The following is a 27,369-nucleotide window of genomic DNA, read 5'->3' on the forward strand; positions in this document are numbered from 1 at the left end:
TTATAATTACTAAAAAAATTAATGACCCCTTTCCAAGACACTGTTCTAAAGTGAATTTATAAATGGAAAGCCAAGAGTGAAGCTTATTTGCCTTTATTTTACAATATATATATATTTATGAAAAAATTTAATATTACAGTAAAATAGGACTACTAGGATTAACATAATAAAAATTATCCTCAGTGAAAAAAATACAATATGACCAAAAAAAAATCAAAATATATTGATATTTTCTAATAAACAAGTCATCAAACTATAATTATTCCTAGTATCATATAATTCCACACAGTTCAGTTCTTATACAAAAGGTCAGAGAAACCCCAGGGCAACCAACCTGGGGAGACCAAGGTGAGCAAGTTTTCAGGGCTATATGTGACAGGTGATACAACACCAGAATACAATCTACAGGCTCTAGAAAGTCCTTACTTTTGTTATTCCCCTCATTAAAAATGATTTGTGTTTGGGTACCTGCCTGTGTGCCCCTCCCCTCCTAAAGGTAATCTGAACTTACTAAGAAGATCCTTAGACTCTCTGCCCTGAATGATTTTCTTCTATTTAATCTTCTTCTACTCTAGTATTCTTACCTCCCTATCTCCCTGAAGGCCTAAGTTTGGGAGGGGAACTATAACCTGTCAGTCAGTAGCAGTATGTTGCTTTTACCTAAAAGGCTAAACATAACTATACAGACAAATCCTAAGGAACAAGCAACACTCCCACAGCCATGATTTTTCTGAAGCTGAAATGTTTGTCTTAACTGCAGTGTCATGGTGATTGCCATGGGAGAGTTCAATGCATGCACTGACAGCTATGCCTCTTATTATGAAGTACAGTTGCAGACCACTTGGGACTGGAAGGTGGAACAGCTAGTCTGCAGAGACACCCGTGAAAAGGACAGCAAAGTCACCTCTTAGCTTTCTAACGAGAAAACATTCAGGTATGAACACACGTGCATCCTAATTCCACCCCACTGCTTAAAAAGAAAAAAAAAAAAAATGGGTCTAAAATATTTCTGTTATTTCTTGCCTAATTTTATTCATTTATTTATTTTTTGGGGTGCTGGGGATCCAACCCAGGGCCTTGTGCTTGCAAGGCAAGCACTCTACTGACTGAGCTATCTCCCCAGCCCCTTATTCCTATTTTATAGGAATTTTTTGTTTTTATTCGTCAGATTTCTATTCATTTTGATGTAGGAAAGCAAAGGCACTCCTGTTAAGGGTAAGAAAGACTGTGTTTGAAGCATTCTCATTTCTTCTTTTTTGATAGTCATTATCCAACTAGACTGACTTGCACCTGGATCATCCAATGTAAATATAGTTTTAAATTTATGGCTTCTGCTTCATTTGCTAATCTGTATACACTTCTTGCATGGTATTTAGGTAGGTATTAACAACAGAATAAAATGGCACCTGTCCTTGAAGACTACAATCTAAAAAACTAAGGATTTTTATAAATCACACACTATATAAATAATGAACTATACTGTGTACTAGTCTTTACCATCTATCCTTCAAATGTTAATGTTCCTTAAGTCTCCAAACTCAACTTCATACCTCATTGTATATATGACTGCATCCCTATAACTCATCTGATGGGCAACTAACCTCCAAAGTACAATTCTCAGGGCCAAATTCTCATGTAAGAGCAGATATATGATCACCTGCCAAACATATCCATGCCAGTGTCTCCCAGGTTCTTCAGAATTTACACATCCAAAATGGAACTCATCATCTCCTTCAGACTAACCCTCTTCCTTCTATAGTCTCTCCTAATGTGCCTATCTCACCATCCATCAAAACTATATGTACTTCAGTACTTAGTCCCCTTCCTGATATTCCTATTTCAACCTGTAAAAAAATACTCATTCTTCATCAAGACTTTGCCCAAGCTTCACTTCTCTAAAGGTTCCCCCTTTACAAACAGCAATATTAATCTCTCCATTTTCTATGCTTTATAACAGTGTTTTCATATTATTACTATAAGTAATTAATGACTAGGTGATTGTCTTTAGGTACATATTTCTTTGAGTTACTATGAATAAACAAATGATAAAGTTACTTTTTCTAATTATAGGCTCTAAACTCCTTGAAGGCACAAAAGCCTGCCTACCTCATCTGTGACCCATAGTTCCCAATATAATTACCAAATAAATGTTTACTGAATTAAGATTTAGAGTCATTTTTTACTCTGTAGTTGAATTAATTTTCCAGAGAAGTTACATATTGAAGTAAAATATCTCACTTTGAATTTGGCCACATGAAAGACGTTCCTTGTGATCGGTTCTGCGAACTATACCTAGTCAAATCCATATTTCTCAGAAAGAGTCCACCTCTGTATTTCTTTCTACTCTCTGGGCCTTGGCTAAATTAGGCATTTATGTACATGCTCTACAAATCTGTCAATTCTCTGTTCTAGAATCCCTGAGAGTTTAAAAGACAAGTTCCTAAAAGCCAGAATGGCAGAGTAATCCAGGGGATATCTGCTAACCTTCACGACTTATTGGAAAGATGGGTTTGGTGACTCCATGAAGGCATGGGAAATATTTGAATGCTAAAAAATAAAATAAAAGCAATAAACTTAAATTAGAAAAATAATAAATGTTTTCTTATAATACCAAGTATACGATGAGTACTCATTCACCAACACTTCATACTGAATACACTTCCTAGGAGTCCCTGAATTTTCTCAAGATGCTGATGAAGTTGCTTAAATTTCTTGCAGATAAAAAGCATGTTAGGAAGCCAGGTATGGTGCCTTGTACCTGTAAATCCTAGCTACTCAGGAAGCTGAGGGGGGTGGATCAAGAGTTTGATCCCAGCCTGGGCAACACAGAGAGACCCCGTCTCAACAATGACAAAAAACAACATGTTAGAGGTAACCCCCTCCTTGCTGGACTATTTGTACAAGTGTCCAAAACTTTCTGATTTCACGTCTAGGAGTTTGGACTCCTAGATTTTGCAACAGTCAGCACTGTGAAGTCTCAGCTCTCCTGCTCATAGGCCTTTTTAGTTCAGTTCTATAACACAGGTTTATTTTTTTTCCTCACAATATTTAGATTCTCTCAAGGGTGTCATTGCAAAAATCTCTGCTCTATTGCTTGACTGGTATCGCCTAGTACCGATTGCCAGTTCCTTCTTTTACATATACTGAAAGTGATATTGACAAAATTGCTAGAGCGTGCATTAAAAAGTAGAATTACATGTAAAACAAAAAACTGCTTGGGGCAGGGTTTTAAAAGGAGGTCAGTTCTCTTGTTCACTTGATGTGCCATTTGTTCTTCAATGCATCTTGAGGATCATAGGGATTTCCAACTAAAACTGATTTTTAGAGTCTAGTACAATAAATTGAGGCTTTTAAACTTAATTTTCAGATGTCATCACAACCTTTACTAGACTTTCCATAAGCTTTAAAGTCTGTAAGTACAATGTTCATTTACCTCGTCTAAAAATTCAATTTAAAAGTCAAAACATTCCTATTTTGTTGTTTTAATAGATAAAAACCAGTCAATATAAAGTAAAAATATGGCCTAAGTAAATAACGTGTATCAAATGAAACAAACACAACCAAAGAACAAAGCTGTATCCTATATAAAGAGAGAACAAAGTATTAATCAGCAGAGATAACATTTAACTGCATAACAATTTTCTCAGAAATACTAAAACACATACTTTGCCTCAATGTCAGCTTTCTCTCGCACTGCATGAGCCATCTGTTCAGTCTCAAAGTACTTCTTTTTGCCTTTAGCTAAATCTTTCACTGTCTCTTGTAATTCAGTTTGGATCTTTGTCAACTGGTCCACACACTGTAAAATACAAAAGTACAATTATTACAATTTTTAATTTTCAGGCTTACAGAAAATGAGTTTGTCCTAAGGACCATGCATTATGCCTTCAGGATGGAAACCCAAGAGAAAAATCAGCACTTTTAATGTCTTTCAAATTGCAATTTAAAATTCCATGCACAGCTGGTACTTCCATCTCAAGTAGTGTATCAAATAGTGTGGCAGTTTGTCTAACAATCATGATTGACATTAAGGTAAGGCATAAGAAGAGCAACTATGAAAGAGCTTGCTGTTGCAGATACCATGGCAATAAAAGCAAAAGAATAAAGCAATTCTTCATAATCAATAGAGTCTCCCTATTCTAAGTATTAAGAAGATAAAATAAGAGATTTAAGTAGGCTACTAAGGTAAAGGAGTTACATGTATTTTTCTATAAAACTCCTTAAATATTAAATTCCAACTTTTTTTTTTTGGCGATTCTGGGGATCAAATCTAAATCTCTTTAAATAAAATGATACCATAATGGATATGGTGGCAGTTTACAAACTCTAAAGTGTTAGATAAATGTGAATCACAATTCTTTCTTTTATTTTTGTGGTTCTGAGGACCAAACACAGAGATCTGTACATGCTAAGGATGTGCTATACCACCGAGCTAAAACCCAAGCCCCAAATCACAGTTACTTCAAGGAGGATAGATAAACTCTAGTATAAAATGAGAAAGATATGGCTAAGTAAACATAAGAATGGCAAAAAGCTTTATGTTACTGTGAATCTTGATCTAATTTATAAACAAACATTGATATATATAAAAAATGATCTGGAAAAGGTTATGGTATATTCTCATTATAATTTTCATTATAACCTTAGGGCTCTCATAATTATAATGTATCTATGTTTATCCCCAAGTATTATAAAAGAAAACAGCCAAAATAAAGAACATTATAAAAAGAACATGAACTTTAAAATGTTATAGAGGGAGAATATTAAGTCAAAATTGGTTCTCGTGGTGACAGAATTGGATTAGACTAACTTCCTATAGTCAGTGGAAGTGTGAAAATTGGACAGGGCACACCCTGGACTTGGGGAATTATGAGACCTAGGAAGAGGACCACACCTAGGCAAGCTCTCCACTCAACCTGACTTTTCCCCTCCTGAGGACATCTTGTTGAATCATGACACAGAAATAGGATTATAAACAGAAAACAGTATTTTTTTACTCTACTCTGTGAAGACAGACTGGAGTTCAGAGGATGCTGAAAACACCAGGAATTTGCAAGGCAAAGATCTAGAAAGAAGGGTATTATTATAGAGGAGCAAGTTCAAAAATCTATATGTGATATCCCCCTGAGTCATTTGATTTCTAATAGGTATGTGTAGAGTGAAACACCAAGAAATCCAGCAGACAAAAGTAGCTGAGAGGCTAATGACTGGTCAGAGTCAGAAGATCAGAGTTGCTACATGATGCTCAGAAGAAAAGCTAAAGGTCAAGTCCTGTCAGAGTAGAATAAGGTCTTGGAGTAAGCATCCCCCACTTTTAGTTAAGACCAAAGAAGTGAAATAGGTCTGTTCCCTAAAAAGACCCCAAATCAGGATAAACGTCTCTGCCTGCTAAACTTCACCATATTTGGAAATAACATCTCCAAGGAGCCTCCACACATTTGATTCACAATGTTCAGCATGGTGAGGCACACTAAAGTTGCAGGCCCACATGATGATGAAAACCAAGAAAATCAGCAGACAATAAAAAGAGACCTACAGTGATTCATTTAGTGGAATTATAAAACAGGAGTACATGGAATACAGGGAGAATTATACCTGAAACATGGAATCTAACTTCTAAAAAGTCATATTAAAATTCTCTCAACTGAAAAAATACATTAATCCCAAAAGATGAGTTTTTAAAAACAGAAGAACAGAGAATTAATAAACTGCCAGATAGATCAATGGAAATATATAGAGAAAAAAGGGTGGAAATACAGAGAAAGCAGAAAAAGTACAAAAGAAATATGAACAGAGTCAAAAGGTCTAACAGAACAAAAGTCTTAATGGAAAGATAAATAGAATAACACTGCTGGAAGATTTTTATATTGTCCATGAGGTAGTAAAATACTAATTCAGGGTAGACTATGAAAGTTAATTTGAGACTAGTTTGGGGAACAGTAAAATTACTAATTCAAGGTACTCTAAAAAATTAGCATATTGAAATCTCTAAGGTAATTACTAAAAGAATTATATTGTTATAAAATTAGGAAGTTAACAGTGGAGGAAAATTTTATGATAAAAATATAGGAATGCTCAATATCACTAACCATTAGCAAAATTAAAATCAATGAAATAATACCTCACATCTGAGAGGATGGTGATTTTTTTTAAAAAAGATGAGTACTGGCAAGGTTGTGGAGAAACTGGAACTTTCATATGTTGTTGGTAGGAGGGCAAAATGATGTAGCCAATATGGAAAGCAATTCTACTAGTTTTACTGAAACTTTTGGGAAAATGGAAAAGTTGGTATTGCTATCCAGAAAATTTCTAAATGTGGCATTTGGGGACCACCAAGTGGAAAGAGTTGCTAAAGAATGAAACCATTAAAGAATGCAGAGCTAATGGAAAGAAAGACTGAATACTAATACCATCATCTGAACCCCTGGATTTGCCAGTGACTGAATAAGTCCTGCAGTTTTCAAATACACAAAATAATACTTTCTCATTTTGACTTAAGCCAGTTTGAAATAGGTTTTGTTATTTGAAATCCCAGGTACATATTTGAACCAATACATACTTATGCCCAACATGTATTTAACATTCAACAATTGCCTTGATAAGCATAAATGCCATTATTATCATCTATATCATGATACAAGTTAATTCACAGATAAGGGAATTGCCAAATCTCACCAAACATTCTTTGCCCAGGAATGTTGTATAATTCAGGTCTGAATCTATTCCACCAATGGAAGAGCAAAGGAGGAGTTAAATTTTTTTTCAAAATATTCTGATTTTGAAAAGGTGGAACTTTCCAATAATTCAGTTAGAGTTGATAAATGCAATGGCAATTTGAACCACAATATTTCTGCCTGGTTAGCAAGTTAAACTAGTATTAATTCTCTGTTCCTCCCCCGTTTACTCCTTTTCCTGCATAATCAGATACATACACATACATGAATGTATATTTTCTTACAACTTAAAATCATTGATTAGTGGTCATATAGTTTAGTCACATAGTTAACAATGAACAAGATAATTTCATCCTTATACAAATATGTTTAAATTGAATGATATTAGGTAAGTACTCTAAAGAGGTTAAAATTTTATATATACACACATATACATTTAACACTTATTTCATGCACCTGAAATCATCTTTGGCAAACAAAGATCAGTATTTTTAGAAATGACAATCAGAATCAGAATAATGGATGGATTCTGAAATATTATTTCCTTAAATAATTGCTTTACTATTCTGAAGTATTAATATCTCTATTAAAAAACTTCAATTACTTATTAAGAGTCATGATAAACTCCATTTTTGTCACTTTCTATCCAAAAAGGACACAATTCAAACACATGCTTTCAACAGCACACTTTAAATTAAAATCACATTAGACAATGATATTTTTCTATGAACTTTAAATTTCTGTATAATCAAAGACACAGATCTTTTTGAAAAAACAGTTTATTAATGAGGAGCCTACATAATTCAACTTTAGGGTACACGAGGCTTTTAAAAATAAGGGTACGAGTAAATTATGCAAAATGGCCCAAGTTGAAGCTGAGATTGACTAATATAAACTGTTCTCAAGATTTAGTGAACTTAGTAACAATTATTTTAATATACACCCAACTGTAAGAATACTGTGAAACTACATAGGTCTAGTATAAACTATACAGGTCTATTTTCTTGAGTCATACTGAAAAGTGAGATTTCTAAGGAACATTTACTGAACTTTCCCCAATTTCCATGTATTCAAATTACACTCACCTTTATTAGTTAGTAAGATGTAGTTGAGAAATCCTACTAAAATACCATCCAAAAACATTTGTGACCATATTTTTAAAACTCTAAAATTTTTAAATGCAATTTAGCATAATTTTATAGACTACAAATGCAGCACTGAGGTATTAAAATACATAAAAGACAAAAGAAGTAGAAAAATACCCTTTTTAGTTGCTGTTCTTTTAAGCTTCTCACAGTCCTGGCAGGCTCAGAAATGAAGTTTTTATAATTTTCACATATATTGATCCGAGACTGGGCTACCTGCATTGTTCCCTCGAGGAAAGATTTCCAAACAGGATACATGCTCCTAAATTCAAAGAGGAATAGAGAAGAATTAGGCAGGAAAATGGAAGAAAAAGTTGTCTAACCTTTTGCTCACTGTCAAACACTGACAGAATAAATATCTTCTTCAGAACCATAAATGTTTACTTATATTGGCTTACAAGCAATATTTCAGCATACCGAGAAGCATGGCATATACTCTATCCCACTATGATTCAGCAACAGGGAGTAAAGGGATACAAGGATTATAATTTGAGACAAAGTTAACACTATAAAAATAGTGAATAATTCAGACTCTTCAGGCCTTTCACTGTCATAGGGTCATCATTATGCATATCAAATTTTATTACTTCATCATGGTATTCTCCTGTTTTATAAACTTAGATGTAGAGTAACTCTTGGTTACACAAGAATATGGCAGTACAGAAATAAAGAAGAAGGGTTGGTTACCTCTAAATTACATTCTCTTTCAACTACACTGTTTTACATGAACCCATGTGGATGGAAAAAATAAATGTCATGAACAACTAACTGCGTATATGCTTGAGAAAGTCTATTTTGTCAAACAAAAGGAATCTCTGATATTTTGCTCTACATCTGTCTCTGTTATAATGTGCTCAGGCAGCATCACACTTGTGCTTTGAAGTCATTCCAAACATCCCATCACCTTGCTTGATAAATGTGCTCAGCAATCTTTTGGTAAAGCCAAAGAATTATTCATCCTTTGCTTTTTTCTAGCCAATTTCCTTTTCAAACCTTCCCTCCTAATTTGTTAAATGCCTAGCCAATTCTTGTATGTTCCTACATTAACCATAATGTATCTTATAACTTACCATAACAATGGATGGTATTTTTTTTAACATGAGACACCTACAGTGAAATTTTGATAGATTTTAATATTCATCTCCTGAGATTTCCCTTCTGGCATTCAAATAGATTTTCTACTATAACAATGTGTAGGACCATATGCTACAAAAAAAAAAAAAAAAAAAAAAAAAAGCTAGCTGTGGGTCAATAGATGACACTGTAAAAAGAAGAAAAAGAAAAATTGCCTGCTCCCTATCCTACTTAGAACTTAAAAAAAAAAAAAAAAACTTGATAAATGATAGTTTTCAACCAACGAGTCTTAGGTATCAATTCGTGTAATATGCCAAACCAATAGAGACTGAAATACTTATTTATTTTGGCAGATTAGCATCCCTTTGGAAAGATTTACTATATTGCATTAGCAAAACAAAATATCAGTATAAAAGCACTGATGGACTTAACAGCAGCAAAAGTGGTGTCCTCCTGGTCTTTCACACAAATGACTTACTATGTGAACTCCTAAACAGCCCAAATAATTGATTTTTCCCAGAGATATGCACCGAAAGACAAGTTCGATACTATGCTCAGCAACTATTAATTTATACGTAAAAATACATTTTTAGGGTTGGGTTTGTAGCTCACTGGTACAGTGCTTGCTTAGCATGTGTGAGGCACTTGGTTTGATCCTCAGCACCACATAAAAATAAACAAAGGTACTGTGTTCATCTACAGCTAAAATACACACACACACACACATATGCATTTTTTAAAATCATAATAAAAATGAAAAGCTACCATTATGAATTCTAACAGAGGAAAGGAGGTCTTGGGAAAGGGAGGAAATCCTTCCCTCAGTGTAGCACCTTCTTCCCTTCACCCTTTCACCTGGGTAATTGCTGTTCACTCTTCAAATCTCAGTTTAAATATAACTTCCTCTGAGAAATCTTTCATAATCTCCAACAAGACAACCCCCAGACTCAAACCAAGTATCTCTTTGTTATTTGCTCAGAGGTGGAAACACTTTTCCTGTAATTTAAAAATTGTTATGTAATTATTCAGTTAATATCCATCCCTCTCACTAAAGTAAAAACTCCATGAAGATTGAGTATATATTTCACTGACTACTGTATTTCTAGGGTCTAGCAAATATGGAATGATTACAATAATGAGTATTAAATGAATAAAGCAATGAAGAGATGAATGTCTAAATCATGAAGATTCACACAATAACAAGAGAAACCCTTTGCATCATAAAGGGAGTTTAAAAAGAGACCTCCAGAGATTAGCAGATCAATAGCACGCAAACATATCCTTAATGCAGTACCATGAAAAGCATGGAATTCGGTTACCAGTCAGAAGACCTGGACTCAAGTTCTAGTTTAACCAATATAATCATATGTAGCTTACCTAACACTATACTTTCATTTCCTCAACATGCAAATAAGGAAACAAAAAATGCTTGACTTCCAGGACATTGTTCTCTCTCTGTCTACTCCTACCTCACTGGCCACTGATGGTCTCCTTTGCCGGTTCTTCACCTCCTGGACCTGTAAATGCTAGAGTGCCCCAGAGTCAGTCCCCAGTTTCTTCTCTTCTCTTCACTGACTCTTGGATGAGTTCATCCAGGCTCATGGCTTTACATACTATCACCTTGTTGACTTATTGTGAACTTTTAATTCCTGCCCACACATCTTCCCTAACCTTTGGTTGCCTATTTAACATAACCACATTATATATTTAATAGATGTCTTAAAACCTAACATATCCAAAACCAAATTCTTAATTTTCCTAGATTCTGTTCTAGCAATATATTTCATCTCATTGACAGCTACTCAGACTTAGTGGCTCAAACTCAATCCCCAGAATTGTCAATCATACTTCATTTTCCTCTCACATTTCACATCTGCTTCCATCAAGGAATTTTGTTTGCTTAGACTCACAAAATATAATGGAATCTGATTACAGTTTTATTTCTTCCACTGTGACCATATATAAGTCACCATCATCTTATGCCTGGATTACTGCAGCAGTCTCTACCTCTGCCTCATCCCCTAACCTCTGGTGTCCTACACAGTGCAGTGTCTGCAGAGTCACAGCTCCCTGGCACTCTACCCATCTCATTAAACCTTATCACCAACTGACATATATATTTAATTATTCACTTGTTTACCATCTTCCCTCACTAGAACATAGGCTCCAGCTGGCAGCAGCATTGTTTTAGTCACCTTTATATTCTCAGCACCGAAAATGAGTATGGCACTGCAGGCACTGGAGGAGGAAAGGAGGGAATGAAGGGTCCTAAATTTAAACCCTTGTTTGTCTGATTCCCAAACCATGCACTTCTGCTGACATGACTCTTTAGTCTTAGTAACAAGGCTAACATTAAAGAGGACCTTTTCATTCCAATAAAGTTATACTGAGATCTGTGTATCCTACACTATTTTTGCATATGCCCTACACTATTTTTGGTGTATACCTTCTGTATAATTACTCATCTTTTTTTGTTAAACTGACTTTACATTTTCAAACTAAAATATGTACAACTTTATATCACTATTAGGACTGAAAAACACTTGCTATAATAATCAAGTTATAACTAGTAAAATACAAATACCCGCTTATACCTGTAAACTATTGCCTGTATGACTGTCACACTGGAAAGCAGAGAAAACTTAACCAGAAACTTTTCATCATGAAACAAATCAACAAATTCATCCTTACTGTAGTTTGGAAGCCTCTTGAATCGACAAGTGATAAAACTGCACAAAACTTAACATGCACACACTAACATACAAACAGATGAATGCACATAAAACTGATGAATTCTGAACTAGATTAGCAGACACTATCAATATCAATATTCTTATATTAATGTACAACAGTCATGTAAGATGTTAACACTGGGGGAACTGGATGATGAATGTAATAGCACTCTTTGTAATTTTTCTTACAATTGTGTAGGAAGCTACAATTATCTCAAAATAAAAGTTTTTTAAAATCAAGGAAAAAAACCCCATAGATCTTCCCTAAGTCTAAAGGTAGTTTCCTTTCAGCAACACACCTTGGGAAGACTCTAAAAATGTGAAAAATTCATAATCTAAGATTAATTTATACAGTAATTGATAATAAGAAGGTGTGATGTTTTTTTAAAAAGTTCATGTGTTGTCCTTGGCAGATGGGGAGACCAAAGTCCAGGCTACACTAGAAAGCTGAGCAAGAGGCGACCACTGTCCAGTGAGCTGCACTCGGGACTGCAACTCACCTGCAGTTGACATGCCAAAGGTAGGAGGACTGAGGCCCAAGGAGAAGAAATGCCCAAAGATAAGGAGAGACAGATTTTTCACGGATTTGAAAATCACAAAAAGAAATTAAAATTTCACCCCACTGGTGAGGAGAACCAAGATTTTCAACTAGGGAAGTGGGAGGAGGCCAATTTTACAAACATAAAGATAATTATGATAAAAGGCAAAGGAGTGTTTGTTGCTTTGTAGCAAACAAAAAAGTGTCAAAAGGATAGATGACAGGCAGAGCAGCAGGTACTTAACATTCCAGATAGGAGAAGATGATATCTAGAAAGATCAAGTTGCAGGTAGTTGATTTTTTTTGTTCTCTAAGCTGAAAGTCAATAAAAGTATATGATCATTGTCAGTTTATAGACAATAGTTAAAGTCAGGAATATAAATAAGATTACTGAGAAGAGTCACTACAAGAGAGCTAAGGGAACTTTGAGAAAGGACTGAAAATATTTTCTCAGACATTTCAGGAAAAAGAGAGTGGGAGAAAAAGCAGTGTTATAGAAGTCTAATTTCCAAGCAAATGGGGTTTCATGTCATTAAATAATACATGTATCATCAGATTGACAAACAATTTAAAAGACTAATCACATGTACTGTTGGTAAGTAAATAAATGGGGCAATTTTAAATTGTATCAGAAGAAATGTAAAATATAGATAAAAGTTTATGAAGAACAATTTCCATTATCAAGCTTTTGAACATATAAACCCTTCACCTAGCATGTCTCCTCTAAGAATTTACCCTACAAATATACTTTCACAGTGTATGAAAATATACCTGTGTGCATAAGGGAATTATTCACTGCAGCATTAATTGTAATAATCATAAACTAAATAACTATCCAATAGAGAAATGGATAACAAAACTGTAGCTCATCTATATCGTGACACCAAAGCAGTCATTAAAAAGAGTGAACGTACTTCTGTGAAAGGGTGTCTGAAACACTTTACAGGAACATATGCACACAATGATTCCAGTTCTGTCAAAAAAAAGGTAAAACTATGTAGGTTCATGAATAAATCACACAGAAAAAAATAAAATGAAAGAAAATATCATATGCTTTTATAGCAATTACTCCAGGGAGTAGAAATGAGAATGAAAGAGGCTTGGGAAACAGGATGAGGCAGCACTGCAGACCTTTTCTACTCTTCAATATTATTTACCTCTTTAATGAAAAGCATGTATAACTTTGATAAGAATTTTTAAATTACCAACACAAATAAAAACTTAAAAAGTTAAACAATTTAAAATAACTAAAACCATATAAACTCTGAATAACCCCCCACATGCACACCAAAAAAGAGGACTTCCTATGCTCACCCTCAATTCTGATTTTTCTATTGCCTTTTTCCAGAATGGCATTGCTATCCTTTCAGCTGCCTAAATTAAAAAACCTGGGAGTCATTGTATAATCCTTCCTCCCCTCCTCCTACTTCATTCATTCAGTCAGCAAGTATTTATCAAGTGCCTTTTATGTGGCAAGAGCTATTTTAGATATAAAGACAACTGTTTATAGTTTGTCCCAGAACAAATTTAACAAACTTAAAACAATGAAACTGCCAAATCAACTGTGAGTCCTCTAGCTTTAGTTTTCTAAAGTATCTCTGAAATCCCCCCCACATCCTGATATTTACTATCATTTCCAGAGTTTAAATAAGAGATGAGAAGGGATTAAATTTCTGTGATTCTATACTTCCTGAATTCCTTACACCCCTCTAATCCACCTTCATACTGTGATTAAGGGAAGTTGATTACATCATTCCTGTTGTGGAAACTGTTCAATGCACAAATTATCTTTTGAATAAAAATAGACACTCCATACTATGATATGCAAAGTCCTTTATGATGCTAAACATGTTCTCCATATTCACTACTAGGTCTATCCTCCAAGCTATATAGTTCACATACTACTCACTGCTACCTAATATTCATATTTTCCCATACTCCATGCCTTTAAGATGTTACTTCTGCTTAGAATTTCATTTACCAAACTGACTGGCAAACTCCTGCCAGAGCTCAAGACTAAGCTCTCCAAATTCAGGTTTTCCTGGATGGTCCCAATACACCTCTATTACTATCACCTGATAGGACAACCATTTATAGTGGCTACCTCCTATAAGTTCCTGAAGGACAGACATCATATCTTTTAGTGTCTCTAAGCCTGAAGTCTCCTTTAACTGCTGAAATTAGTAGGTATTACATATGTACACCTTGAATAAAAAAATTAAAAAAAGAATGAATGCATGAGTGTTTAAAATAGTTCATGTGATCTTGAGTAAGGTATATAACCCAAGACCTAGAGTCCCAGTAAGTAAAAATAAAGTAATTAAATCTGCCTCACAAGGTTATTTTAATAATCATGGGACACAAGTGAGTTTCTAGCAGTGTCTGACGTATATTGAATATTTAGTAAATGTCTGCTTAAGCTTTCCTTAAATGCAGCTTTTTTCTTCTTTCTTTCTTCTTCTTCTTCTTTTTTTTTTTTTTTTTTTTTTTTGGTGTTAGGGGGGTGGGGGTTCAAATCAAGGGCCTCATACATGCTAGGCAAAATGCTTTATCACTGAGCTATAACCCCATCTCAACTCCCTATTTCTTAGGCAACTTGAATAATGAATTTCAAATTAAATTGGAATACAGCTTATCTATAAGTTGGAGTCTTTTATTCCCCATCAAGCAATCACTTTCTGGGTCAGGATGAATTCTTCATATCAGCAATTCTAAGCATGTTCAGTCTCATATCAAGGTTTTGTTCTAATTGTCTTTTTTGCCTAGAATTTCATCTCCCCTTTCTTCCCTCTCAGCTGAAATTTGTAGACACTGGAAAGTTCACAAGAAAATCTCTATTTTTATTTTATGTTTTAATATTCTGTTGGAATTATACCATTCTATTATTTAAATATCATGCTACGTTCTAAGTTAGTCACTGAGAGGAACTATTAGGGTTTCTTGTATATGCTTCAGCTTTCTAGCCCCATTACCACATTCTTAAGAAATTCTGATGGTGCCAGTCTTCAATGGCAATTCAACAGCTTGATTCCATATTCAGACTCTAAACCATACACTTTAATACTGAATTCTTCATTACCATGGGTTCTCTACTATTGTTTCATGGGTATCAGTCTTAATTCCAACCACATGGCCAGTTCTGAGTTCTTTGACTTCTGAATCCTCCAACACTAAGGATAGCCTCAAGCACAAAAGACAACAAATACTACCAAATTAACCCCCCAAAAGACAAAATCACATTTTTAATATTGGTAGGTCAGTAAGTACACAATTTATATCCCATTACAACATGCCTTCTTTAAAATCTGTATGTAGGGTATTACCCAGCCAGTTTCTGGATACCCTGTTTATAAACACATATACACACATTTCTAAATAAGTATTGTGCTATAAAGGAAGCTCTTTCCCTTAAAACATATTAGAAACTTTTTTCCACTAGTCTCACAAAATCTCATCTTTCCAAATTTAGAATTTATTTCAGAAATAAAAAATCCACAATCATGACAGTATAGTATAATTTTGCCACAAACGTGTGTTCTACCGCCATCTACCTTCTTTAAATCTCTTACATGCGTATTAATGTAATAACATACAAACTTGGTCTAAGACATATGAAAATGACCTAATTCATATAAAGTCTCTATATATGTTAAAATGCTAAAAATTAAAATTAAAAAAATTGATAATTCTGAAATTGTGTCTAAAACATAGCAAAGAATCCTTTTAAAAATTAGAATCTTATGTTAGCTATATGTGATAAGGCTCTGAGTAAAACCATTTTAAAAGGAAATAAGCAAAAACCACTTAGTAAGTTACCTGTAATCATTCCGATCATCAGCTTTTATTCCAGGCCAATCTCTCTTCAGGTACTGACTAGCCAACTTCTGGATGCCCTGTTAAAAAATATATATTTTTTTCTAAAATAAGTATTGTGCCATAAAGGAAGCTCTTTCTATTAAAATATATTAGTAGACAATCCCATTATTCCAAATGAAAACTTAATTAAGAAGTAAAGAACCAATGACAAATGGCAGAACATCACAACCTTCTCTCATTGTTCAATCCTCTCATCTCCATTTTGAGAAAAAAGATGAGCGTAAGGATGAAGACACTGAAACTTAAGTAATATACATTTCATGTCATCCAGACCATTTGACTAACCATATAACAAACTATCTCTGGTAGGTCACAGAAAACACAGCTGTCCAACTCCAGAGCTTGGATCATACAGCTTACCATCTCAGTCTCCTGCCACTTCTTAGCTGAGGTGTGGGCACATTTCTAAGTCTCAGCAACAGATTCTCACATTCGAGGAGAAGAAAAAGTGCATTCAATTTGGAACAAACAGATATATGCTGGCTTAAAGATTACTGAGCAAACTTTGGTGCTGTACCATACTGTAATTCTCCAGTCAGACTCAAGAGATTATTTTTCTTTTAAAAGAAACAACAAAACAAAACAAAACAATGACACAAATCACTTCGAATCAAAGAAATTGGTTCTAACAAAAAATAAACCCGCTTACTATTTATTACCCATGCAACATGAATCTGGACAAAATAATATCCATCTATAATATGGAGGGGCTATGAGGCTCTTGAGCATTGAAAATCATTTTGTTGGGAATTGAAGTTAAACTACTCATTCCAATTATGTAACACATTATTTAGATAACAACATGGTCCCCGAACATTATAGCAGGGTCAACATAATTGTATTTTTAAAGAAATCATTAATTTTGGGATACTGATTTGATTTCTATCTTGTAGCTGTAAAAAAAAAAAAAGAATATCATTCTGAAATGAAGAACAATTACAGTAATTTATAGATCACCTACTTTAAGCAAAGGCTCAATTAAAAACTAATTTTTCACTCTATACAAGCTACTTTTCTAATAAGATCTGCTGGCAAATCAATTTGGCTTAATTAAATTCATTGTTGAATGCCTTTGGGAAATATCACCATTTTATTTTCCAAAGTATAGCAAGGACTGACACACACCTTAGAATCTCAAGTTCCTCCTGAACTTCGCAATTGTTTGGTTTCACTATTTCCAGGTATCATAGTCTACAATATATAACACTTCCACAAAAACTTATCTCTCCTTTGGGAAACCTGATTACTAAGTTTCCCCCGAAGATATACAGTATTTTGTCACTTTTGCACCTTGTTCCTATCATTCCCATCACATGAAATATCTTCTACTTTATGTAAAGGGCCTTTTAAAAATGCAGGATCTTCAATTTTTTAATTCAATAAATCAATAAAGAGTGAAAAAAGAGAGGCCGCTCAGCACAGCGCTGGGTCTCGGAGCAACCACTGGGGCTCCGGCAGCTGCCCAGGGGAGGAGTGGCGAGGAGAGCTGTGTGGACTCAGGACACCGGGGCCTGCCCTGAGGAGAAGGAGGAGGAGCGTGGCCACTTGGATTCGGAGTGACTGCACCAGAGCTGCAGGCGCAACCGCACAGAGGAGAAGCCACGCGGCGAGCTGTTTGGACGTAGAGCGACGCTTCTGAACCCCGGGGCCTGCCCTGAGGACGAGGAGGAGGAAGAGGAGCGCGGCCACTTGGATTCGGAGTGACTACACAAGAGCTACAGGCGGTTGCCAGAGGAGGGGCTGCGTGGCGAGCTGTTTGGACTCAGACCACTTCTGAATACCGGGGCCTGCCCGGAGGACTAGGAGGAAGAGGAGGAGGAGCGTGGCGGGTCATTTGGACTCGCAGTGACTGCATTGGAGCTCCAGGCGGCTGCTCAGAGGAGAAGGCGAGTGGTGAGTTGTTTGGACTTAAAGTGACAGCGCCTGAACACAGGGGGGCTGCCTGGAGGGGAAGCGCGGTGGGTCGCTTGGTATCGAGTGGCCGCACCAGAGCTCCGGGCGGTTGCCCAGAGGACGTGTGCAGCGGGTGACGTGGATTCAGAGCCACTCAGAGCGACGGCTCCTGAACACCCGGGGGATTATTTGAAGAAGGAGGAGGAACGGGGAGGGTCACTTCGACTCGGAGTGATTGATTGCCCAGGGCTACATGGGGTTGGTGGGTGGAGGAGGCACACAGTGAGTTTCTTGGACTCCTAGTGACAGCACCAGAATACTGGGTGGCTGTCTGGAGGAAGAGGCATGCGGCGGGTCTCTGGGACTCAGAGCAATTGTACGGGGCCCCAGGTGGCTGCTCAGAGGAGGGGCCGCATAGCCAGGCGATTAGGAGCAGAGCAGGGTCCCAGGATCTAGGAGGCTTCTGGGTGGAAGAGCCGCACAGAGACAGGCTTAGGGGCAGAGCGAAGGTTCCAGGCCTGCGGGCAGATTCTCTGAGGAGGGGCAGCCTAAGGAGATTCATCTGTGAAGGGGCAGCCTAAGGAGATTCATCTGCGAAGGGTGAGGCTCCCAGGCACAGGAGGTAGGGCCGGCCCCTGGGAACTTTGCAGAGGAAGGCAGCCCAGCCCAGGCGGTAGCTGTAAATTGAGGCGAACCTCTAGGAGGGAACTGACCAGCGAGACCTCCCCACCGGGTGAGTCTTCCCTGCCGGGTGAGGTTTCCCCACAAGGACGGTAAAACCAGAGACTCAGGCCCAAACAGGCCTTGCCTCAGCCCGCAGCCTAGGTCCCCTTTGGATGACCATTGGTCAACAAGTGGAGGCACCTCTGCCCACTAGCAGGGATTATACCCCACCTGAAGGCCACCACTCCTAGAGAGGCAGCTTCCTTGTGGAGCATCGCATTATCAACTTCCTCCAAGACTTCAGCCTACTGAAGGCTAAGGGGGGATAAATATAGAAATCTTCAGGGACATTGTAAGTCAATAGAGGAAATCTGCAATATCTCAGCGGTCCACTGATACCTGAACAATATGAGAAAACAAGGAAAGAAAATGCTGCAAACAAATCTAGATGTTACATCAATAAAACCCAATGACAGCATGGCAGAAGAAATGACAGAAAAGGAGTTCAGAATGTACATAATTAAAATGATCAGAGAAGCAAACGATGAGATGAAAGAGCAAATGCACGCACTGAATGATGAGATGAAAGAGCAAATGCAGTCATTGAATGATCGCACCAATCGACAATTAAAAGAGCAAATACAGGAAGCAAAAGATCATTTCAATAAAGAGTTAGAGATATTGAAAAAAAACCAAACAGAAATCCTTGAAATGAAGGAAACAATAAACCAAATTAAGAACTCCATAGAAAGCATATCCAGTAGGATAGAACACCTGGAAGACAGAACCTCAGACACTGAAGACAAAATATTTAACCTTGAAAACAAAGTTGAACAAACAGAGAAGATGGTAAGAAATCATGAACAGGATCTACAAGAACTATGGGATATCATGAAAAGGCCAAATTTAAGAATTATTGGGATTGAGGAAGGCCTAGAGAAACAAGCCAAAGGAATGAACAATTTATTCAATGAAATAACATCAGAAAATTTCCCAAATCTGAAGAATGAAATGGAAAATCAAGTTCAAGAGGCTTATAGGACTCCAAATACACAAAATTACAACAGACCCACACCAAGGCACATTATAATGAAAATACCTAACATACAAAATAAAGACAGAATTTTAAAGGCTGCGAGAGAAAAAAACCAAATTACATTCAGGGGGAAACCAATACGGATATCAGCAGATTTTTCAATCCAGACCCTAAAAGCTAGAAGGGCCTGGAACAACATTTTTCAAGCCCTGAAAGAAAATGGATGCAACCAAGAATCTTATACCCAGCAAAACTTAGCCGTTCAAATTTGATGATGAAATAAAATCCTTCCATGATAAACAAAAGCTAAAAGAATTTACAAAAAGAAAGCCAGCATTACGGAACATTCTCAGCAAAATATTCCATGAGGAAGAGATGAAAAACAAAGAAGCAAATCAGCAAAGGGAGGAATTATCCTAAAGGAATTGTCAAATTAAGGAGGAAACAAGTTGTGTCAAACAAAAATAATAAATTTAAAAAATGAACCAAATGACCAGGAAACAAATCATATCTCTATAATAACCCTGAATGTTAATGGCCTGAAATTCATCAATCAAAAGACATAGACTGGCAGATTGGATTAAAAAGAAAGATTCCAACAATACGTTGCCTGCAAGAGACTCACCTCATAGAAAAAGGATACCCATAGACTAAAGTGAAAAAGATGGGGAAAAACATACCATGCACATGGACTCAGCAAAAAAGCTGGAGTATCCATCCTCATTTCCGATAATGTGGACTTCAAGCCAAGTTAGTCAGAAGGGATAAAGAAGGTCATTTCATACTGCTTAAGGGAAGCATAAATCAGCAAGATATAACAATCATAAACATCTATGCCCCAAACAGTGGGCTCATCCATCGTATGGTCAAACAATCCTTCTCAATTTCAGAAACCAAATAGACCATAACACCATAATACTAGGTGATTTAACACACCTCTCTCACTACTGGACAGATCTTCCAGACAAAAATTGAACAAAGAAACCATAGATCTCAATAACACAATCAATAATTTACACTTAATGGACATTTATAGAATATACCATCCAACAAGAGCGAATACACTTTCTTCTCAGCAGCACATGGATCCTTCTCTAAAATAGACCATATATTATGCCACAAAGCTAATGTTTACCAAATACAAGAAGATAGAGACACTACCATGTATTCTATCAGATCATAAAGGATTGAAGTTAGAAATAAATGAAAGAGTAAAACACAGAAACTATTCCAACATCTGGAGATTAAACAATATGCTATTATATGATGAATGGATAACAGAAGATATTAGGAAGGAAATTAAAGAATTCTTAGAGGTAAATGAGAACAAAGAAACATCATATCAAAATCTTTGGGACACTATGAAAGCAGTACTTAGAGGGAAATTTATTTCATGGAGTGCATTTAATAAAAGAAGCAAAACTCAACAAATAAATGACCTAACATTACAGCTCAAAGCCCTAGAAAAAGAAGAACAGAACAGCACCAAAAGTAGTAGAAGACAGGAAATAGTTAAACTCAGAGCTGAAATCAATGAAATTGAAACAAAAGAAACAATACAAAAAATTGACAAAAAAATAGTTGGTTCTTCGAAAAAATAAACAAAATTGATAAACCTTTAGCCACACTAACAAAGAGAAGACGAGAGAAAACCCAAATCACTAAAATTCGGAATGAACAAGGAAATATCACAACAGACAGGATTGAAATACAAAACATAATTAGAAGCTATTTTGAAAATCTATACTCCAACAAAATAGAAAATTTTGAAGGCATCAACACGGTTTCTAGGACATGATGAATTGCCTAAACTGAACAAGGAGGACATAAACAATTTAAATAGACCAATTTCAAGTACTGAAATAGAAGAAGTCATCAAAAGCCTACCCACAAAGAAAGTCCGTGGACCAGATGGGTTCTCAGCCGAGTTCTACAAAACCGTTAAAGAAGAGCTCATTCCAATACTTCTCAAAGTATTCCATAAAATAGAAGAGGAGGGAACCCTCCCAAACTCCATTCTATGAAGCCAATATCACCCTGATACCTAAAACCAGACAGAGACTCATCAAGGAAAGAAAATTTCAGGACCAATATCCTTAATGAACATCGATGCAAAAATTCTCAAGAAAATTTTAGCAAATCGCATACAAAAAAACATATTAAAAAGATAGTGCACCATGATCAAGTGGGGTTTCATCCCCGGGATGCAAGGTTGGTTCAACATCAGGAAATCAATAAATGTAATTCACCACATTAATAGACTTAAAGTCAAGAATCACATGATTATTCAATAGATGTGGAAAAAGCATTTGATAAAATACAGCACCCCTTCATGCTCAAAAACTAGAAAAAATAGGGATAGTGGGAACATTCCTTATATTGTAAAGGCCATTTATGCTAAGCCCACGGCTAATATCATTCTAAATGGTGAAAACTTGAAAGCATTCCCCCTAAAAACTGGAACAAGGCAGGGATGCCCTCTTTCACCACTTCTATTCAACATCGTTCTTGAGACTCTGGCCAGAGCAATTAGACAAACCAAAGAGATTAAAGGGATACCAATTGGAAAAGAAGAACTCAAACTATCCCTGTTCGCTGATGACATGATTATATATTTAGAGGAACCTGGAAATTCCACCAGAAAACTCTTAGAACTCATAAGTGAATTCAGTAAAGTAGCAGGTTACAAGATCAATGCCCATAAATCCAACGCATTTTTATACATAAGTGATGAATCTTCAGAAAGAGAAATTAGGAAAACTAACTCATTCACAATAGCCTCGAAAAAAATAAAATACTTGGGAATCAATCTCACAAAAGAGGTGAAAGACCTCTACAATGAGAACTATACAACACTAAAGAAAGAAATTAAAGAACACCTTAGAAGATAGAAAGATCTTCCATGTTCTTGGATAGGAAGAATTAATATTGTCAAAATGGCCATACTACCTAAAGTGCTATACAAATTCAATGCAATTCCAATTAAAATCCCAATGACGTACCTTACAGAAATAGAGCAAGCAATTATGAAATTCATCTGGAAGAATAAGAAACCCAGAATAGCTAAAGCAATACTTAGCAGGAAGAGTGAAACAGGGGGTATTGCAATACCAGATCTTCAACTCTACTACAAAGCAATAGTAACAAAAACGGCATCGTATTGGTACCAAAATAGAAAGGTAGATCAATGGTACAGAATAGAGGACACGGACACAAACCCAAATAAATACAATTTTCTCATACTAGACAAAGGTGTCAAAAATATGCAATGGAGAAAAGATAGCCTCTTCAACAAATGGTGCTGGGAGAATTGGAAATCCATATGCAACAGAATGAAACTAAACCCATATCTCTCACCATGCACGAAACTAAACTCAAAATGGATTAAGGACCTCGGAATCAGACCAGAGACCCTGCAGATTACAGAAGAAAAAGTAGGTCCAGATCTTCAACATGTCGGCCTAGGACCAGACTTCCTTAACAGGACTCCCATAGCACAAGAAATAAAAGCAAGAATCAATAGCTGGGATAGATTCAAACTAAAAAGCTTTCTCTCAGCAAAGGAAACTATCAGTAATGTGAAGAAAGAGCCTACAGAATGGGAGAATATCTTTGCCAATCATACTTCAGATAGAGCACTAATCTCCAGAATCTATAAAGAACTCAAAAAACTCTACTCCAAGAGTTCAAATAATCCAGTCGACAAATGGGCTAAGGAAATGAATAGACACTTCACAGAAGAAGATCTACAAGCAATCAGCAAACATATGAAAAAATGTTCAACATCTCTAGTAATAAGAGAAATGCAAATCAAAACCACCCTAAGATTCCATCTCACCCCAATTAGAATGGCAATTATCAAGAATACGAGCAACAACAGGTGCTGGCGAGGATGTGGGGAGAAAGGTACACTCATACATTGCTGATGGGGCTGCAAATTAGTGCAGCCACTCTGGAAAGCAGTGTGGAGATTCCTTAGAAAACTTGGAATGGACCCTCCATTTGACCCAGCTATCCCACTCCTTGGCCTATACCCAATGGACTTAAAATAAGCATACTACAGAGATACAGCCACATCAATGTTCATAGCTGCTCAATTCACAATAGCCAGACTGTGGAACCAACCTAGATGCCCTTCAATTGATGAGTGGATAAAGAAACTGTGGTATATATACACAATGGAATATTACTCAGCCATAAAGAATGATAAAATTATGGCATTTGCAGGCAAATGGATGAAATTGGAGAATATCATGCTAAGTGAGATAAGCCAATCTCAAAAAGCCAACGGACGAATGATATCGCTAGTAAGTGGAGGATTACACATAATGGGGGGGAGGGAAGGGTTAGTATTAGGGTTAGAGTTAAGGTTAGGGAGGGGGGCAAGTATGGAGGAAGGAAGTACTGTATAGAGGGAAAAGAGGGGTGGGAGGGGTGGGGGGGAAGGGAAAAAATAACAGAATGAATCAAACAACACTGTTCTATGTAAATTTATGATTACACAAATGGCATGCCTTTACTCCATGTACAAACAGAGAAACAACATGTTTCCCATTTGTTTATAATAAAAAAAAATTTTTTAAAATATATATATATAAATAAGTCAATTTTCTGCACCTGAGGCCCAGCTGGAGTGATGGAAGATAAGGAAAAAGAAAGAAGCTCATTCACTATATATAGATACAGCTCCATGGGAAAACGATATGTATATTCATGTCAAAGCAAAAAAAAGTCATTACTTCTTACTTACTAAAAAAAAAAAAAATTAAAGGGAAAAAGAATACTTTGTAAAAAATAAAAAAAAAGAGTGAAAAAAGAGAACCATTATAAATTTTAAATAATGATGTGTTCCAATTAATTGCAGTCATTATTCTTTTGATGCTCAAATTGTCCTATCTGTGGTCTATAGGAAGCCTTTCAAGTTGGCTTCCATATTGAAACCCCAAGACTTTGATTGCTTCTTTGTTTTCTCTAACAGTTCCTTTCGTAGACCTGCTTCTCTCTATAATCCTGACTCCTTTCAGAGAGAAACCATATTTAAAGGACACAATCCAGGCACACCTTCATACTTCAGGTCTTTGTGTCTTTCTCTAAAAGGACTTTTCTAATCACTATACATAAAGTAGTTCACACTCTATCCAGTTATTTTCTCTCACACAACACTACTCATTCATAATTCTTATACATGGTTACTGTCTGATATAACTATAAGTTGTCTGGCTGACTATAAGCTCCAACAGGTAAGGATTTTGTCTCTCTCTTAATCCCTATATCCCTAGGTTATAGTACAGAGACCAGCATTTAATTACCAATAACATCTACTGACTGCATAAATGTATGACATTGATCTCCTTTTGCATTTTTGACACTAGTTAATTTGAGTTAGAAATACTGGGATCAAAACTTTTCCAGTTCCTGCTGAATACAGTGGTACATGTCTGTAATCCCAGGGACTAGGGAGGCTAAGGTCAGAGGATTGCAAGTTCGATACCAGTCACAGCAACTTAATGAGATCCTGTCTCAAAATAAAATAAATGGGAGGGGATATAGCTCAGTGGTTTCAAACCCCTGGGTTAAATCCCCTATACTGCAAAAACAAAAAATAAAAAAATTCTCTGGTTCCTAATTTTTGTATATTCAAAGGAAAAAACAAGCCATATGAGATTTTTGAGATTATGAGTAGGTGGCTTAAATGCAATAAATAAGTTGATCAGTAAAATTATAGTCAAATTTGACCATTCTCACTACTGAAAAGGAACCCCTGTGTGGATATTTCAAAGCAACGAAAAAAATCAGTTAATTTCATGCAGAGAAGGTACACGTTAATTTTGGTTAGAGTTGAAATAAGTCAAGCTCCCTGAATTCCAAGAACTCATTACCTATTTGAGTGGAATAAGGTGTACACAAAATAAAATATTAGGCAACACCTCCATTACTACCACATAAGTGATACAATGTGATAAAGTACACAAATGAGGAAAAGCTCATGTGACATTTTCTTTACAAATTACATCTCTAAGTTACATTTTCCATTTAATTGCTGCTAAACAATTAAAAAAATTAAAGATTTGCAAAACACTTCACACAAAACATGGATGTGACATGGGCCTCTTCTCACAAGCAGAACTAGAACAGAGTAGACTGACAGCACTCTTAAAAGTTATACAGAACAAATGAACTAATTAACCAAGTTCTTTTATACATTCATTTCTCTTACCTCTGTTAAGCCTTGTTATAACCACAGAAAAATAGGACACTAAGATACCAAATTTACTTAAGGTCAGTCATAAAGATGATGCCTAGTTTAAGCTAGAATCGTAAGTTATCAAAAAGTCTTCATAAAAGATATAATAATTTTAAAGTGGATTTTATCTAATTCTCAAAAAAGCATGAAATTACTGTAAAATTGTGCGTTATAAATTACAACAGCAATTTCTAGAACTCTGAGCCACAAAGTTGGACTGTATTAAACTGAATGAGCCCTTCAAAGATGAGATGAGGGATTCATGAAATAGACAAACAGTGAGATCGCTAGATGAAAGACTTCATTCAAATTAGTTCACAGAGGCAGGAATCACAACTTCTGTGTGCTCTGTGCAGCTGTTCAAGACCTAATCTGCATGAAGCTAAGAAATACTGTGGCTCTAAACAATATTTCATGCCTCTGATAGCATTCTACACTTAAATTAGTTTCTCTCTTACATCATGATTAAAGCTACATTTGATGAATGAAAGGTATACTTATATAGAAAATAATCTACCCTAATTAATTTGCTAAGATAAATAAACTATGACTTTCAATAAAAAAAAAACTTTTTTATTTTTAAATCGCTCTCCTGGCCTATGGCATTACTCTCTAAAATTGGTTCACTAGACATACATTTATTTATATTGACAATAGTATCACTGATACATAATGTTGATCTGCTTTATACTATAGTTAATTCTGGAGCAGTGACTTCCATAAAGATGTAGTACTATCAAAATACCCTTTGGACCATCCAATGACATCACATTCTAACTTTTTAAAAAGGCGTCAGTGTCTGATGTGAGACTTGCTTTGTTTTACCTCTCAATAACACTTGCTGTATTGCTCTAACAAATGAATAAATACAAAGAAAGCCACTGTTGAGTAGACACTAGCAAATGGACTGATGGTTTAACCTTTGGCCATTCACCACAGCAAGCTAAGCAGGAGTATCTTTCGTGGCTTTGGCACAGGTTATTTTGTATACTGTTCTTGCCCCAGCATATACTGAAACTAATGTTGAAATAAAATTTAAACTAAAGGTTTACCATCTGAATGGCTCTTTAAATATTAGGAAACCATATTCTTTACATACTATGCTGAGGAATATTGGGAATCATATTCTTGACATACTATACTTTTTGGTCATGAAATTCCCAGCGTCATGCAAAGGATCATAAGGATCATTTAAAAATTAGGTCTACTGCATAAGCTGAGTACTTTCAAACTGATGGAATGATCAAATAGTTGTCTTTGCTATATTCTTAAATCACTTTTACAGTAATAGATTAAGAACTTTACTCTTTAAGGCTTGAAATATCTTTCATTGTTTTGTATGATACATAATTAGAAAAAAGTTAAGCAGTATGTCATTTTAAATAACATAAGCAATTGCCTTTGCTTACTTTTCTATTAATTCCATGATGAAATGAAATATTAATCTCGTGTTGTTAAATGCACTAAACATTAAATATATATTTTAGCTTTTTG

General features: G+C 35.8%; 1 protein-coding gene across 1 annotated transcript in view; it reads right to left on the reverse strand.

Moving 5' to 3' along the window:
• The window catches only part of FCHSD2 (FCH and double SH3 domains 2), a 245,161-nt gene that overhangs the window by 119,798 nt on the left and 97,994 nt on the right, over window positions 1–27,369 (reverse strand). The window contains 3 exon segments of the mRNA XM_079103793.1: window positions 3,666–3,799; window positions 7,937–8,081; window positions 15,980–16,056. Coding sequence (XP_078959919.1) covers window positions 3,666–3,799; window positions 7,937–8,081; window positions 15,980–16,056 — 356 coding nt within the window.

Source organism: Sciurus vulgaris, assembly GCF_902686455.1.
Source record: "Sciurus vulgaris genome assembly, chromosome: 11".
Classification (NCBI taxonomy): domain Eukaryota; kingdom Metazoa; phylum Chordata; class Mammalia; order Rodentia; family Sciuridae; genus Sciurus; species Sciurus vulgaris.